General features: G+C 29.9%; 3 protein-coding genes across 5 annotated transcripts; 1 reads left to right on the top strand and 2 right to left on the bottom strand.

Moving 5' to 3' along the window:
* Nucleotides 1–166: 166 nt before the first annotated feature.
* On the bottom strand, nt 167–7,895 carry LOC107162288 (uncharacterized). 3 transcript variants are annotated; one of them, XM_015509124.2, is made up of 11 exons: nt 7,757–7,895; nt 5,962–6,294; nt 5,374–5,905; nt 5,142–5,296; nt 4,101–4,271; nt 3,795–4,036; nt 3,354–3,534; nt 3,035–3,272; nt 1,184–1,480; nt 968–1,102; nt 167–908 (listed from the first exon to the last, which is right to left on the bottom strand). In XM_015509124.2, the coding sequence occupies exons 2-11, from the start codon at nt 6,267–6,269 to the stop codon at nt 606–608; spliced, it is 2,562 nt and encodes an 853-aa protein (XP_015364610.2). In that variant the 5' UTR covers nt 6,270–6,294; nt 7,757–7,895; the 3' UTR covers nt 167–605. The 3 variants fall into 3 exon arrangements, with proteins under 3 accessions (XP_015364610.2, XP_015364612.2, XP_015364611.2); XM_015509126.2 differs by lacking the exon at nt 7,757–7,895 and adding an exon at nt 7,531–7,670; XM_015509125.2 differs by lacking the exon at nt 7,757–7,895 and adding an exon at nt 7,117–7,518.
* A 158-nt stretch (nt 7,896–8,053) lies between these two features.
* LOC107162290 (transcription factor Dp-1-like) lies at nt 8,054–10,671 on the top strand. Its single transcript, XM_015509128.2, has 2 exons — nt 8,054–8,412; nt 8,961–10,671. Exon 2 carries the CDS (start codon nt 8,988–8,990, stop codon nt 10,380–10,382), a length of 1,395 nt encoding a protein of 464 aa, XP_015364614.2. The 5' UTR covers nt 8,054–8,412; nt 8,961–8,987; the 3' UTR covers nt 10,383–10,671.
* Nucleotides 10,672–11,647: 976 nt separating this feature from the next.
* Coa7 (Cytochrome c oxidase assembly factor 7) lies at nt 11,648–12,964 on the bottom strand. Its single transcript, XM_015509114.2, has 4 exons — nt 12,656–12,964; nt 12,403–12,572; nt 12,168–12,296; nt 11,648–12,103 (listed from the first exon to the last, which is right to left on the bottom strand). The coding sequence occupies exons 1-4, from the start codon at nt 12,753–12,755 to the stop codon at nt 11,804–11,806; spliced, it is 699 nt and encodes a 232-aa protein (XP_015364600.1). The 5' UTR covers nt 12,756–12,964; the 3' UTR covers nt 11,648–11,803.
* Nucleotides 12,965–18,154: the final 5,190 nt, after the last annotated feature.

Below are 18,154 nucleotides of genomic sequence, written 5' to 3'. Positions count from 1 at the left end.
AATCAACAATCAAGTATAATATAATTTATTGAAGTTTCATCTAATTTCCAAAAAAAATTCAATTTAAAATTTTTTTCTTTTAAGTGTAGTGCAATCAATATTAAACCTACAATTGCAGGTGCTAATATAAAAAAAAAAAAAAAAAATGGAAGATATAAATTATAAATGAATAAAAAATATTTCTGACATTTATTAGTATAAAATTGAACAAAATAACTTTACTTCTAAATCATTTTAATTATATTAAAATTAAAAATAAGGAAAATATAAAAGGTTATATCACAAAAAGTTAACTTTAGGTGAAACAATAAGTCAAGTTCATCTTAAAATAACATAAAATCTTAAAATGAACTTAAGGTCAACCAACTATAATTCCTATATTTAATGAAAATTAAATTTCATAAATACCGAAAATGTATTTAATGTAAACATGAAATAAAAATCATTAAATCGCATACAGTAAAACTTAGTTATAATGAAGATAAATACCAAGACTAAAAATTAGTTTTCAATAATTATTATTTAGTATAATATATTATGCTTAAATTACACACTTAAAATTAGTCTTATGTAATTTAAATTATATAGTTATAGACATTTTATTGTTATCCTTGCTGTGGTTGAATAATATTGAACCAATGTTTTTGGTCTTCTCCATCATCGTCTTGTATTTGTATCTGTACTATTTGCACGTTTTCACCATTTATAGTAGCATGTTCAGCAAATGCTGCAGCATCACTTTCATTCAATGTAATATGACGAGTGGCTGGTACTATTAATTGACGATGTTCTTGGCCACCAACACTAACAGTAACAGTCTCCATGTGTCCAACATCCTCATCCCCATGATGATCCATGTTTAACATTGTATGAACATCACCATGCTGATCTGTAGTTGTGTATTGGATCTACAATTTGAAATTATTATAAAAACAGAAAAAGTATTGGATCTAAAGTGTTTGATTACTTGATATTTATTATCAACAAGTATTTGTTCAACAGAATTTAAATCATTCCCGAGGTCTTCTTGTTTGCCTGGTAAAAGTATGTGCTCTTTTAATTCTCCAGCAAACAATTTTCTTTCTTCTTCAGTCATATCACGCTAAATATTTTATTTTTGATACATAAAATTAATTAATGTTATTTAATTATTTAATCTAAGCAGTTTAATTTCATTACTAACCAACTCTGTTTGGTTTCCTTCAGAATCAACCACCATGGCCAATTCCAACTCAGAATCAGTACCAGGCAATTGAATGTCTTCTTGGATTTCTTGTATGGTTACAGGACTAGATGCTAGCCGAGGTTGATTAACAACAATAGTATCATTCAAATGACCCGCTTGAGTCATATGATTGTAAAGTAATGGTTTACGCATAAATCCAGCACCACAAACTAAACATTCATAGGGCTTTTTGTCACTATGTACAAAACGATGAGCATTTCTGTTATCTCTACTATTGAATGCTTTACCACAAACCTTAATTTAATAAATTTAATAAGAAAATATTAATACTGTAATTTTAAAAGAAATATTTATTACTCTATACTCTGCGCCAAAGAACATTACTGTGACCTGACCAACCTTTTCAGAAACCGCGTATCTTTCACTTAAGAGTACATAACGGTGGAATTTGTTGTCTCCGTCTTACCAGTGCGTAATATAGCAAATTTATACTCAGCAGAACACTTATAGCTCCTTTAGTTTAAAAATTACAGTGAATCGACATATTATGAAACTTTATGGTAAGAACATTATCTGTGATTGTATGTTGTTTTTTTTACGATAATTCAATTTTTAAGTGTATCATGAGCATTTTTAATGTACTGAATATTATATGCTCATAACTCACTTAAAAATTGAATTATCGTAAAAAACCAACGTACAAACACAGATAATGTTCTTACCATAAAGTTTCATAATGTGTCGATTCACTGAAATTTTTAAAGGAGCTATAAGTGTTCTGCTGAGTGTAAATTTGCTATATTACGCACTGGTAACAAATACCACTGTTATATACTTTTAAGAGGAAGCTACACTACCATTTGTTGTCTCTGTCTTACAAGTACATAACATAGCAAATTAATGCTCAGCAGATCACATTTAGCTCTGTTAGTTTAAAAAAGTTAATCGACCTATTATGAAACTTGATGTTAAGAACATTATCTGTGTTTGTATGTGGGTTTTTTACGATAGTTCAATTTTATAGCAAGTTATGCGTTTATAAAAAATGCTCATAACTCACTTAAAAACTAAGTTATTGTAAAAACCTACATATAAACACAGATAATGTTCTTACCATTAAGTTTCATAATAGGTCAGTTTACTCTAACTTTTAAGCTAATGGAATTAAATTCTATTTGCTAAGCGTAAATTTGTTATGTTACGCACTTGTAAGACGGAGAACGAAAATGTGAGAGGCATCCTCTTAAGAGGACGTTTCACCCGCATGTGTTGTTTCCGTCTTACAAGTGCGTAACATTACAAAAACTTTTACGCGCGGGAAAGAACCGAGAAAGATACAGTTATAACTAAGAAACGAAATTTTCATCACATAAAAAGGAGAATTTTGTCTGTGCAATATCGTTTTTATTTTTTCGATATCAGAACTACAAAAAAAGTTATTCATGCTTAAAAAACGCAAAATTAATGTATTATAAAACAATAAGAATTTTTGTTGTATAAGTGATATCGAAAAAATAAAAACGATATTGCACAGACAAAATTCACCTTTTTATGTGGTGAAAATTTCGTTTCTTAGTTATAACTGTATCTTTCTCTGTTCTTTCCCGCGCAAAACAGTTTTTGCAATGTTACGCACTTGTAAGACGGAGACAACACATGCGGGTGAAACGTCCTCTTAACAACAACAGTTTGTCAATGCTTGGCTTTCAACAACATTCAAAATGTTAATGTAAATATACATAATCTACACCGTCAGCACAATTTTATCATAGACTGGTCACTGAAGTCAGTCTGCATATGCTAAATGGTAATGTTCTTTTTTGGCACTGAGTAGTCTTAATTTCTTACTTCGCATAAATAAGGTTTTTCTCCTGTATGAATACGTGCATGTTTTTTAAAATGTTCTGGGTAAATAAATGACGCTTGGCAGACATCACATTTGAAAGGTCTTTCTCCAGTGTGTGCAGCCTTCATATGATAATCTAACAAGCGACGTCTCTTAAATCCTTTACCACAATCTGTACATTTATAACGCTTATCATCATAGTGGGTAGCTCGTTTGTGAGATTGCAAATTGCTTCTTTGACTAGTTGTATGAATAATACAAATGGAATATTATTTGTCAAATATTTGATTAAAAAAGACATTTCAAATTTAAAAATTATACCTGAATGTTGCTCCACAGAATTCACACTGATATGGTTTTTCTCCTGTGTGAATACGCTCATGATCCCTAATCTCAGCTTTTCTAGCAAATGCTTTACCACACATACGACAAATAAATGGTTTGTAACCTGTATGTACAACATAATGCACTTCTAAATTGCGTGCAGTGCCAAAAGCTTTACCTAAAATTAATAAATATTAGTCACAATTATTAAAACTTGAAAAAAAAAATGAAATAATATTATCAGTGCTCAGTAATAATATACCAACAATAAAGCATAATCAATCTAACAAAAAATAGAGATAAAATTTGGAGGCTATAAATCATTTAAAAATGTGAAAGTATTAAAGAAGTTTTAGTAATGTTTAAAATAGATACTTATTATTTCTTGATTAATTTTATTATGTGTAAAAAAATATACATATAAAGTTGCACACTTACCACATTTTTGGCATACATAATTTTTAAGTCCTGAATGTGTTCGTTCATGATGTATCAGATTTTGCTCAGTAAGAAAAGCTTTGCCACAGTTTATACAAGTAAAGTTACGCTCACGATTGGTATGTACTTTTTCATGTGCTTTAAATGTATACTTGGAAGTAAAATCTTTACCACAAATTTCACAACGATAAGGACGCACACCTGTATGTGTGTTATTGTGTTCTTCTAATGTGTTCCGAGACCTGTAAAATAATTAATCTTAAAACTAATTGTTGAAAATAAATGTGATCAATAAACTTTACTCACGCAAATTGTCGGCCACAAGTTTCACAAGTATGATTTTTAGATTGTGGCATGTGCATTTTTTTATGTACCCTGAACATACGCACATTGGTAAATACTCGACTGCAAATGTCACAAACAAAGTTGCCATCTTCACTATTTGCATGATGTTCTAGATGTTTCATCAGTTCAGGCCTAGAAGAAAGCATTACAATGTATATATAATACTAGATTAGTTATAGACAAACTAACATCATAATATAAGGTGTAAAAACTTAACCTAACAAATTAATAAAAATAATTGTATGGTTTGAAGTATGATAGTAAAGAAAATAGTATAAATTAATTTTAATAGAATGTCATACCAGCTGTGTTGTTTCCAGCTTACAGATGTACTAGAGTAAATTTTCCAATAGGATGCTGTTAGTTAATATATAAAAGTGAATCCTATTTTGTTCAAGTTTGACGACAGTAAACTTATCATCAAACTTTTAGGTAAGAACATAATCCGTGTTCTCTCCATCATTTTTTTACAATATTTAAATTTTTAAGATAAAATATTAAAATTTGAAAATGATAATGATTTGCTTAAAAATTAAAATATAGCAAAAAATCAATAAAGAGAACACAGAAAACGTTTTTACCTAAATATTTGATGGTAGGACGATTCACTCTAATATATTATAGCTGGTGAACAAAAATTTAATACCGTACGTGTGTAAGTTAGAGACAACACATATGAGAATGTCTTCCAAAAAATAATAGAACAATCTTAACTTATGAGGTGAAATTATAGGTAATGAAATTCAAAAAATTGTTAAAATCCAGACAAGTAGCATACCAAATTGTAACTCATTGCCAGAAAATGCAAGTGACAATTTGGCAAGTACATGGCCCATGACACATGAAACTCAACAATAATTTTTGTAAAAAAAAAAAAATGATTGTATTTCTCATAATTAATATTCATTAATTTAAGATTTTAGTGTCTTTAATTATAAAACTGGGTAAAGCTATCAAAACAAAGAGGTAGATCTGATATAAAATATATGTTTTCAACATTACTTTTTAAGGAACTCTTGCCCACATATATCGCAAATAAATAACTTAATCTGATGGACATTTTTTGCATGAACCACAATACCTCTAGCATCTGCTGTAAATTTATTATCTACACTACATAATAGGCAAGTGTAAACTTCTCCATCATGATGAACCAACTATAAAAATAAAACATAGACAGTTAGTCTTCAAGTTTATAGTAAAAACGTACCCATATAAACTTAATAAACTTTACCATTTGTGGTATGAGGATTTCAGGAGTTTTTTTCTTCAAAGAATTTTTAGTCATTTTTGATTTTTTTGGACTACTAGGCTCCTCGGCACCATCAACACTATCATTTTTAGAATCATCAATTCCTTCATAATCTGAATCTTCTTCATCAAGTATAGCGCTGTCATCTAAATCATCATCTTCATCAATATTTTCCATGTCAGCATGTAATATAGATTCCTGTTTGATATCGGCAGGTTGGATCAGTTTTTGAGAGCATTCTTCTTCCATATTAATTGAAACCAAATTGTTATCCTTACATTCATCATGTAACATCTCAATTAAATTATCTACTGATGAACACTTTTGCTGCTTTTCAATTTCTTTGATGTCAATATCATCATGTAAAATGTCTTCGTTAGAAATAGGTATATCAATAGATTCTTCCTTAATCTTAGGACGGCGTCCTCGTTTTTTAACCGGTTTTGGTGAATCGACTTCAAGTTCAGTGTCAATAGTGTCTATAGTATGTATATCTAAACCTTCAGATTTACTCCTAGAATAATAAATTAATTAAATAACATATATTTAATTTTTTTTTCAATATATTACTTCAATGTGCGTTGATATTGAGATGTAAGCTCTAATTTAATGTCAGCTAACCGATCTTCAAGTTCATCCACTTCATTCAAAGATTTATAACATCGGCGGCACACAACAACGGAATGAACATCTTCTGAAGAGAGGATTATACCAAGGACACCATCAATCACCTTAACAACAGTTCGATCTGAAGAATTCACACGGTGCTGAAATATAGAGATAGCATTTCGAGCTGATACTCCCGTGCTACCATCACAGATTAAACATGTATTTGATGTTGTTGTTGAAGACCTTTCATGTTCCAGATCAGTTGCCATAGTAACTTGCTAATTTGTTAAATTTCTAAAGAAAATTTCAAAAATACAGTTAATTAACCACAAAAAACTTATTTAAAAGTAAACAATTTTATGAACTCAATGTGATAAAATCGAGTAAACTCATTAGTAAACTATTCTGATTAGGCAATAATTAAAAATACATTGCAAATGAGATTGGTACAATGTTGTAATTAAATTAATTAAAATCTAGATGGTATAAATTCGTTATGTTGAAAATAATGTACATAACTCAGTTATCTAATTTGTATATTTATAGAGAATATTATATTGGATTGAAAAATCTCAAATTAGTAATATGACAATACATTTTTAGTTCAATACAGTAATACATACCAATTAAAATAAATTGCAAATTGATTTAAAAAATAACAGATGTGTTAACAATATTAAAATTATTATGGTATTTGGTAGTTGAACAAGGAAATTGTTTGGATTTTGTTTGGACAGACTAAAATTAGATACGAATCCTTTAGCGAAGCTATTTGAGAGTGAAATACACATGAGATAAGAAACTAAAAAATTAAAACATAATTTTTTTTGGAGGGAAAGTGGATGGCAATGACAAATCACCAAGAATAAACGGACTCCATATATCACTGGAAAAAATCGCAGGATTAAATAACAAGAAATAATCATAAAAACTATGTTTTTTTTTTTTCATGAATTATCGTAATAAAAACTAAGTGGCAAATTGGACACAATAAATCGATCGGACGCCTGCGACCGTCTTTACATAAACTACAAGGGAACACGGGAAACAATAATAATTCGGGCGGCATCGTTTTAGCCATTAACAACAAAATTCATTAAGTAAAATATATATTACACATTTTTTGAGGTGACGGTGACGGACGAATCACAAAAAAAGACCCAACCTCAACCAAAGTCAAAAACCCTAAATCGAATAACTATTTCTTTAAAAAGGCACTGCCGTCCGCCAATACAGCGTACGGTACGCGTAACGTATTATCACCGATTTCATGACGATTTGAGGCCTACTAAACAAACCAAGTCAGCGGCGGATAATATTAATTACTACTGAAAGACACCAAGAGTTAAAAAAAACTGAAAACGGGCTCAGAAATTGTCTGGTTTAGGAGGCGTCCCATCCGCACTCCGCCAGGAAAAATGACCGACCGGAATCGCGACGGCCGGCCCGAGAAAGGTTCGCGAAGTTTGCAGTTCAAGTGATCGGGCGACACCGAACAAAATAACAAATTACGAAATTCACATTACATACGTGCAATACAATAGCGCGGGCGAGAAAAAATAACGTCCGTCCGTGTCCGCCAAAAAATGGACAACCTGTAACGGTCGGAACCAAAGTTGCCAATATGAAAAAACATTTGGCCGTACAGCATTGTCGTCCCAGTGTTGGCCGACGGTCTCCCGGTCCCCATACCAACCAAAAAATAACGCCGGCGACCGGAAAACGGCGGACGAGGTCGCGAACGGGCTGTACTCACCACTGTCCTAGTGCGTCGTGTTCGGTGCTGCTTGCGCTGTCCGGATGGCGTACAAAGCTCACAGCGCTAAACGTACCGACAAAAAAGGCTACTGCGGCGTCGTTGAGACCGTTCGGCGGTCGGCCATTTTGAGTTTTGGTTTTATGTGGCAGGCGGCGTACTGGTAGCCCGGTCCCCTTCCCCCATCATCTAGACGGGCGGTTCCTGTGCGTGCGCGTGTTTTATCCGTTCAACGTAATATGAGTGAGCGGTGTAAACAACTAATAACAGCAACAACAACAACAACATAACGCGACTGGCGCAGTCGCGCGGCACCATGAGCCAGTTGATAACAACAAGGCCTCGTATTACGTTGTGATAACTGATAACAGCCTGCGCCCGTCGTGGTTACAGGTTTTACTGTTCCATGAAATGCGAGGAAATTTGTTTGCACGTTCGTAATTTGTATTTTGTATTATTCGCCGCCGTTCGGGTCCAGGATTCGACATCCGTGTCGATTGTAGATAATCCTAGCTCCGGCGACCGTTTCCACCTGTCAACGCCAATCCGTTGCAACTCACCACGGCTCCCTCGGCTGAAGTCTGTTTGAAATTCGGTTGGAATCAAATATCAATGCGCGCCCGAGCTATGCAGTCCAGCACTCTCAGCACATTCAGGTACGTCAAAACCAGTACCGGATATTATCCCTGGTGGATCGCGTGCTTTTTTTCAAATTTGATCATCACGTATGCACTGCTTATCCCCCTAAAGTTCGGAACCGCTAAATCTCCTAGATTTACAGCCGTCCTCCCGATGATTTAGTCAGTAGCATGTATGTCTTTATAAGTGCTCACACCGTGTTATACTACTTTTTACATATTTATATATAGACCACTTTCACGAGTTAGTCATTTTTCACGGTAAGAGTCATCACATGGCTACTAAAGTTATTTAGAGCTAAGATAACCTCCTCCCCAATGCTGTAGACACCCTTAGATAATTTGTTTGTAAGTTTTTTCTATCAGAAACCCTCACAATTCATTCCAATATCTATTTTTGCAAATATATGACTGATTGTTAAGCTATTAGTCTAACCTTACTAAATCTGTATCTCTTCAAAATGTATTATACACGGCCCATTAATAACTTAAAATCATAAATTATATTTAAAACAAACTACTTATGTATATAAAAAAAAAATTTAATTTTTTAAAATTTTTTTCAGATTTTTTATAGCCAAATTAACAACATCATGTCAGGAACAGTGAAGTATATGGTTAAAGACCATTGTGCTAACTCTCAAGTTGTCCATTCACCAACTAGAAATTGTGATGTTGTAAATGGTGACCATGGAAAATCAGAAATGAGGAATGTAATTGAAAAACAGCAACAAAATAAGCCAATTAGAAAAATTATTAGAATGAGCGATTTAAAAGATAACAATACTGAAATCATCACTGTTTCTCCAGAATTCTTTGATGACAGTTCATCAGAGATAAAAGAAGAACCTATGTCAGATTCAAGTTATGATGATCTGGAAGTAAATTGTGAATATCAAGAAGATCCAGAGGTAATTGTTGTCTGTGGTGATGACTTGGATCAATCTAGTGGCAGTGACTTAGAAGGCATGAGACATGAAGACCTCAGTATAAAAAAGCATAATGAAATCAATCCTTCCGATGTTGTTGTAAGAACAGACATTTTAAATGATTTATTAGAAGGGCGTATGACAAAAACTACTAAAAAACTTCTTGATTCTACAAAGATTTCTTATTTGCCTATGCAGCTAACTTCTAATGAATTTCGTTCTACGTATACTAATGATAAAAGCCCATTCAAAGTTCGACCTATAAAAGCTAATAAAGGTTTGAGACATTTCTCCAAAAGAGTATGTGATAAGGTTAAGACTAAAATGGTTACCACGTACAAAGAAGTGGCAGATGAATTAGTAGCTGAATGTGTTGGTAACAGTGATAGCCCAACCTTTTTATATGATCAAAAAAATATCAGACGCCGTGTGTATGATGCCTTGAATGTATTAATGGCTTTAGATATAATAGCTAAGAATAAAAAAGATATAACCTGGAAAGGGTTACCTACTGGATCCATACAAAACAGTGTATATCTAGTTCAAGAAAAAGAAAACCGCCTTGATAGTGTGAAAAGAAAACTTTTAGCCCTTCAAGAGATCATAATGCAAGAAGTAGCTATCAAACGTTTAGTGAAACGTAATCAGGATATGGAAAATGAATTTGGTCCTCCACCTAATAACACATTTGTCAATTTACCTTTTATGGCGATTAGTGCAAATGAAGATACATCTGTTGAAATAGAAATATCAGAAGACCAAAAACAATATGGAATGAGTTTCAATGATAAATTTAGTATGGTTGATGATACTGAACTTTTGAAAACTATGGGTTTCACTTTAGGATTGGATCGTGGCGAAGTGAGCAATGAAGACTTAAAGATTTTGAAAACATTAGTACCCAAAGCATTTGAAAAACACATTGTTATGATGGCTACTAAAAATGGAGAAATGTTTAACGATATCTGTAAAGAATTTGATGAAAAAATTAGGTCTGCTGAAATTGAACAATCTCCATCAAGGCCCAATATTATTAATAGAAGAAAAAATAAAAGATAAATAAAATATTTAAGCAATCTATTTTTTATTATTTTGTTATCATGACAATCATCAAAATAACTGTTGAATATGTATATTTTTTTCTGTAAATAACTGAATGTTAATTAGTTTTAACTTGTACAGATTTAACTATTTTATAAATATATTTATCATTAAATCTGTTAATAAACTTTAACTTTTAACTTTTTCCTTATTGAATAACACTTTAATTTTAATAAGTTCATAAATATTATAAAGTTTAAAGAAAGTTAATTGTAATGACAATAAAATCAAAACCTGTGTTACAATATTTGTTATATTCTGAATGATGAATAACTTTAAAAGCTAACAAGTAAGAATGATGAATATATGATTTTACCATGTATTTTTTTGTGTATGTAAATCTTAGTCAAAATACTTCGATTTCAACTTAAAATCTTTTGTGTTACAAAAGATTTCAACTTAAAATCTTTTGTGTTACAAAAGCGAATGTAGTAGATACTTCGGTAGTCAAAACTAAAAGTACTTTTCTTAATATTTGGAAATATTTACATTTAATCAATTTCTGAATAATTAATTTCTCTTACTGTAAATAATTGAAATTTGAAGCTTATAATGGGCATGTGAAGCTTAAGATTTTTATTCAAAGAACTTGAAAACATACAATATGTGAATCATAAGCTGTTATTAGTGAAATTCAAAATAAAAAAGTTTGTAATAAATTAACAATTATTTTTTTTATGAGTAATAAGATATTGTCATAATTGCTGTGGCTTAAAAATGGAGTTTCTGTAGCAATGAATTTAAATTTTAGTATCAAGTTTCTATTAATTATGATAAAAGATAGAATAAATAACTTTGATAGTAATATAAATCTTTCAGAAGATATTCTTGGTATTTAGTAATATAGACTGTCCGCATTCATTCAGAATTGTTTTTCATTTACAATGATTGATCACCAAATACAAGTTTAATATAATATACATAACAAGGACTACTTCAATGATGAGATACACTTGATAATAGTCAAAACACACATAGGTATTGTCTGTACTGCAAAATACAAATAGTTATTATTATTACTTACCTCTACTTCTCTCCTTTCTTTGTTAGAAATAATGGTAACAGAATAGATTTTATAAGACCATATTTACCATGATCATCTTATTTACGCAATCATAATTTTTTTTTTCACTCGTTATATCATAATTGGTATTTCATTCATAAAGTTTATCGAATCACAATTAGGTATAATAATTTAGATTACAATAACCGTCCTCCAAAACTTAACGTTGAATAAATAGATCAACTGTTTATTAATATGAATAACAATAACCAATGAACAACATTAAAAATCAGAATAATTAATTTCAAATATAAAACTCGTCAATTTTGTTTTAATGATAACTAATAACAATTATGAAACGATCAAAGTTAAACCATTAACTAAACTTGATACCTTTTTCTTCTTTGATTTGCTTTTGTATATCTAATGCTCTTTCTTTATACTTCTGAGCAAGATTCATATCTTTAGGTACACCGTCTCCTTTTTTGTAAACTATAGATGCATTAACACAACCTTTCAATTCATTTTGATCACAAGCTTTTATTGAGTATTCTAAAAATTTGGGCTTATTAGGTTCTAATCCAATTTCCTCAATGCCAGCAAAATGAATATTGCTGGCTACATAACATGCTTCTGAATGCTTGTTGTTACATGCTTTTTCTAAGTATTGCAGACTCTAAAACAGACAGGTGTTATTACTTAAAAATTTAATTTGTATTAAATATAGCCTAAAAACTTGCTTTAAGTAAACTTTTTGTTCTTTTATCAACATCAGTTATTGAATCACTATGATAACGAAGTTTCATTCCAGCTGCAAAACATCCGTCAGACCAATTGTACTCACAACCTTTTTGAAAATATCTTATCATCTATAAAAATAATATATAATTCAGTTATAATGTAGAACAGCAAATGAAACATTAAAAAAACTTGTTGGATAGGTAAGGTATTCACTAAAATAAATATTTTCATTACCTCAGGAATTACTGGTTTGAGATTTTTCAAGTTATTTTTTTCCATGTAGGAAGCATACTTATAGCAACTGCGACCAAAGTTCCGTTCATCACAATTTTCCTTATATATTTTGGCTGCCTTATCTGGGTTGTTTTCTATTGTCTCTAAGTAATCACCAAGTAACTGACATACTAGGTAGAAATTGTTAAATAAAACAGTTTGTTACTTCAAATATTTAAAATAAAAAGAATAAAATACCAATTTCTAGACTTACTTTGAGGATCCTTTTCACTAAAACAGCCAAATCTATATTCAATCCCTAAGTTTTTAATATATTCTTTAACATCTTCGTCTTTCTTGAAATCATATGACATTTTCGTTAAAAACGAGTTATTACTTATGACTTACCAATTAAAACTGAACAAGAATTGAAAAAATAGAATGAACTCAATTCAATATTTCAATGAACCAATTGATTAAAATTTAAAATATCTAAACTTTGAAAATACTTTTTGAAATTAATCGATATTAAAATTAAAATTAATATTAGTTATAATATTATTTAATATTTACAATTTAGGTATCATCACTATCATTAGACGTTCATACATAACAATTCTGTGAGATAATAGATAATAATATCACAGATTATATAATCTGTGATAATATTATGTCTATCCATCACGGACTAAGATATATATATATATATATATATATATATATATATATATATATATATCTTAGTCCGTGCTATCCATCGAGATATATAAACTATATAGTATAGTTTATATATCTCGATGTGTCTATCTTTAATCCGTGAATCCGTGATACCCATTATAGAGTTAAGAGCAAAGAGTTAAAGGCAGGCACGCCCGGAGGGGGGGACTAGGTGGTGCAAATGCACCACCTGAGAATTTTAATAATTTGGATTTTTCAAATAAATAATAAAATATAAAAATTCATTCTCTGTAAATTTTTAATTTATGCCCATGATTATTCCCAATATAGTAATACTTATTAGCTATTCTGGCATCTGGCTATTCTGAGATATCACCGTCTGCCGCATTTTAGTACTGTGTACAGTCACGTCTAACCACGCGTCTATTAATACATTTATTTTGGTAGATATGGGGATGTTGTCATACACCAATAATACGGAGCCACAGTACTTTATGCCCGAGGCACCCCCTCAACGATATGGAAGCTCAAGCTCGGCAGAATATAGTATATCACATGGGTCACCCTGGACCACAAGTACACAGCACTCCGTGTATGACTCAAACCTTGGGTCCTCCCAAACTCCGACTCTATCCTCGCAACCAACTGTTTCCCACTTGCTTCCACCAACAACTGATGAAACACCGCAAGACCAGAACAACCCAGAAACGAGCAATTTATTATTTAAGATGTAATTATTAAAATTTAAAAACATAATTTTACATTTTTTTTTTTATTAACTATTAAGTTACATAAAGTTAATTTATTTTTTTGAACACTTTAATTTTAAAATAAAGAAATAATTAAATATGTAAACATACATACCTTAATATATTCTTGAAGTGACTCATTTATTGCATCACATACTTCTGGAATTATTCCAGATATTGTGCTCTTTGAAATCCTGAATAGATATTGCAGACTTGTAAATGAATCACCTGTGGCAAGAAATCTCATTGTGAGAGCCAACCTTTCTCTTGCAGTTATTGCTTCTCTCATGTTAGTATCCATTCTTGTGATTTTTGGACACCAACACGTGACACCAATAAGAAAAAATTATTTTTCATAAATTAGTTGATAAATTTCATTAGTATCTTTTGTACATCGGACTTTTTAGGCTAAGGAAATATCTAAAAAAGAACTTTTTATGCTTCGGACTCTTTACCGCGACTTCAAAATATTGTATAATACAAATTTAGACTATAATGTTATAGTGGGGCTCAAAACTCTAGTACCTACCCTTGTTTTATCGAATCTAGGAAAAAAAAGCCCCGATATCAAAATACGGTAAAAAAAAGGAATGTAGGAAAAAAAGCCAAAATAAAAAAGGAGAAATATAATCCAGGGAAAAAAAGCCAAATTACATTAAAGTTAAATATAACAATTAAAATTAAAGTATTAAATTAGGTATTATTTATAAAATTGTACACAATGTTCACATAATTGTAAATAGTATAGATGTGTGAGATCGAAAGTATAGTTTATGAAACAATTATATCTTAACAAAATAAAGAGAATTTCCTTCGGAATAAGATGAAAGAAAATGCTATCCATTGAATAAAAATAACATAATATTTTGTGGATATTATCTTGAAATCAATTGATTTATGTCTTACAACCTAGATATGTTTAAGTATTAAAGTAAAATGTATAATATACTCTGTAGTCGGCAGGCCCTGATTTAATAAAATTAGGGCCAAGTGCACAATTTTTTTGGAGGCCCCTACCCCCTACCCCCACCACCACAAGCCAAAACTATTATTTTATTAAAGAATCGATCCATAGACCCCGATAGCTTTTTTTTCTTCTTATTTTCCTTATTTAAGTTTTCGTTTAGCCGCCCCGCTTAAATACAGCCGCGAAATATTAGTTATTGCCTATTAAACTTTCAAAACAATTATATTTAAAAGTCTAAATAATATTCATGAAAATTTAAAAAAAGAAGTTTCGAATATTATAAATTATCACATTAATGCTCACCTATTCAAATACACGTGTAACTTGTGTGAGTGACGAGCCACGAGCGTACAAATTTATAAACCACGATACTGACAATTATTATACAATTAAGAAAATACGAAATAACGGCCAAAGCATAATATTCATAATAATAAAATAACAAGATAATAATATTGTCATAAAATAAATAATATATTATGGTAAAGCGATCAGTGACGTGCGGGCACAACGCTAACGTCGCTAACCTTCCGACAATTTTTTACAATTCACGGAGATCGGGGGCCCCCAAAATTGGGGGCCAAATGCAAGTCCTCCATCTGCACTTGCGTAAATCAGGGCCTGGTAGTCTGTACAGAATGATTCTTAAATGTACATGTTGCAGTATGAACTACATGTTATATCTTTAAATAAATTAATTTATGTATATTTTTAATTTTAATTGTTTGTTTAATAAAATCAATACATTCTTTTTTTTATTATTTATCAATAAACTCGGCAGCTACATGGCCATTAGTTACAATAAAATATAAATTATACAAGATTACAAGATTTAAGATTTTAACAATATATATTTTTTTAAGAGGTATTTGGCGTAAAAGTAGAGTTTCTTAGTATTTATATAAAAAGGAAAGAAACAAAAACAAAAAAAAAGAGGAAAACAATTGCAAATTATTAAATTATGTTATAGAGTAGAGGCCTGTTGACTTCAAAAAAAAACTATCATTTTATTGTTCTCCAAAGCATTGGAGCATGTCTCTGACAATGCGATGTCGAGGGTCGTATCCAATCCGGTGCTTTGTCGTTCTTGCTGATATTTTAGGCATTCTGTTATGATGTGTTTCACTGATATTTGGACATCACAGACTTCGCTAGCTATTAAGTGCCCAGGTGCAAGTCGTGTGTAATCAATATACATTCATTGCTGTTTAGAATCTAAAATATATTCATTACTATGGAATAATGAATAACAACATATTATAACCTGTGTATTAATAATTATATACATATATGACCAATAATGTGTAAACAATTTTAAATAATACCTTATTTAATACTTTAATTTTAATTGTTATATATTTAATTATTGTAATTTGGCTTTTTTTTCTGACTACCTACCAAAAAAAAGCCCCACCTATAGGAAAAAAAAACCCCGTATACCAACTAAATACATAACACATTTTTTTATTATAGTGTACATTTTATAATTTGACATTTTTAAACAATATACCTATATTTCAACATTATTATGTAACATGTTTTTATAAATTTTTTAACTTTTTAAATTTATACATACTTTTATATAATAACGATATTTATATATATGTGACTATGGAACACTTCTTTAACATAATATACTCGTATCTATAACCACTATTTATATTATATTATAAAATACTAGTTTTAAGTTTAATAGTTGTATATACTTTTAGGACATATAATAATTAATAATATTTAATAAACTGTTAAAACATTAATATTAACAATTGTTTTTCATTAATGATTATATTATTATGTATCATCTAATTTATTATACTAAGTATTTATTAAACTATAGATAAATATACATTTGAAGTATAAGAAATTAAACTATATAAGTAATTAAAGTAATTGACCTTTGACTTTATCTTAAAAATTGTGAAGGTATTATATTTTATTGTAGACTCTACCTATCTAAAAACGGGTCTAAATATCTTAGTATCTACAACATTTTATTATTACAAAATATGTGTTTTTTCGTTCATATACCTAATATAAAATATAATATTCATATTTAAAAATTTCAAATTATAAAATGTACACTATAATACAAAATGTGTTATGTATTTAGTTGGTACGGGGCTTTTTTTTTCTATAGGTGGAGCTTTTTTTCCAGGGCTCTTTTCCCGAATTCCGTTATATCCATACCAAATCTGAATTCACACAATTTTTTTCTACATTTATTCTATATTATACTTGTTAATGTAAATATTTGACATTTTATAAATAAGTATAACAATAATACAATGTATATATGTATATTTTTTGAACGCACTACAGCGTGGTTATCCTCAGACCCTGATCAAACGGAAGTAATATTAAGAGTTAGGTAACTTTATTTTGAAAATGATGAAGGTATAAATAATAATATAATATATAATAATAAATAATAATAATGTAACTAATATTGTTAACTCCCCAATAAATTCTACTACAAACTTTTACCTAGGAGGTATATTTTAAGGAGATTTATCTAGGTATCGAATAATAATAGAAATGTAACTGTTAAAACTAATTTTTAAATAAGATGTGATTTTATTTAATATGTTAGATATGTAAAATGTAAATATGTATGTGATTAATATTATTATGATTCAAATAAATAATTGTGAAGTAAAAGTACAAAAATATAATTATATTAAGCTAGGTATTTAAATTTATTTAAAGCACGGCAATACGTTATGTTAACCTAAATAATAAATACTTAATATAAATAATTAGGGCATTATCATTGAATGTTTAGAATTTTGACTGTTTTGTTGGTAAAACAGTAAGGGTCTTTAAATTTCGGGGATTTTTTTTGCCTAGAATCGATATTTGTACATGCGAATGCGGGAGCTTTCCGCTACTTCATTTTTTACTCACTATAATAACATACTAATGACTCTACTAATGAGTATTTATCACTTACCACGCGCCCATTTACAAGACCTACATGCATACAATTTTAAAATTGCCCATTTTAACTCCTTTTAACATTGTCCCCCGCTTAGATCATTTATGATCGTATAAAATCTAGGACATTTGACACCCAATAATAGGACAATTATTGATACTCTCTCTTTCTCGTTCACACATATCATGGCTTTTTAGTTCTCTTTCTATTCGCGGTCTATTCGATTATAATATTATGTTCTTGGTATTTATAATGAATTATGAATATGATGTTATCATTTTATCAATGTTATCACATTTTGATAGAAGTTAAAATAAATGTAGGCAATATTATCATAGAACAATATATTATACACGGACACAAAAATGTTTTCCTACGAAAATCCATTCGTGTTTAACCTGGCAACACTGCTTATAGATAAAAATATCAAAGCTATTCAACAAT

The sequence above is a fragment of the Diuraphis noxia genome, unplaced genomic scaffold, assembly GCF_037042655.1.
Source record: "Diuraphis noxia isolate RWA-SAM2 unplaced genomic scaffold, SU_Dnox_SAM2 contig0002, whole genome shotgun sequence".
Classification (NCBI taxonomy): Eukaryota; Metazoa; Arthropoda; class Insecta; order Hemiptera; family Aphididae; genus Diuraphis; species Diuraphis noxia.
The sequence above is the reverse complement of the archived record's forward strand: the minus strand, read 5'-3'. Positions and strand labels throughout refer to the sequence as shown.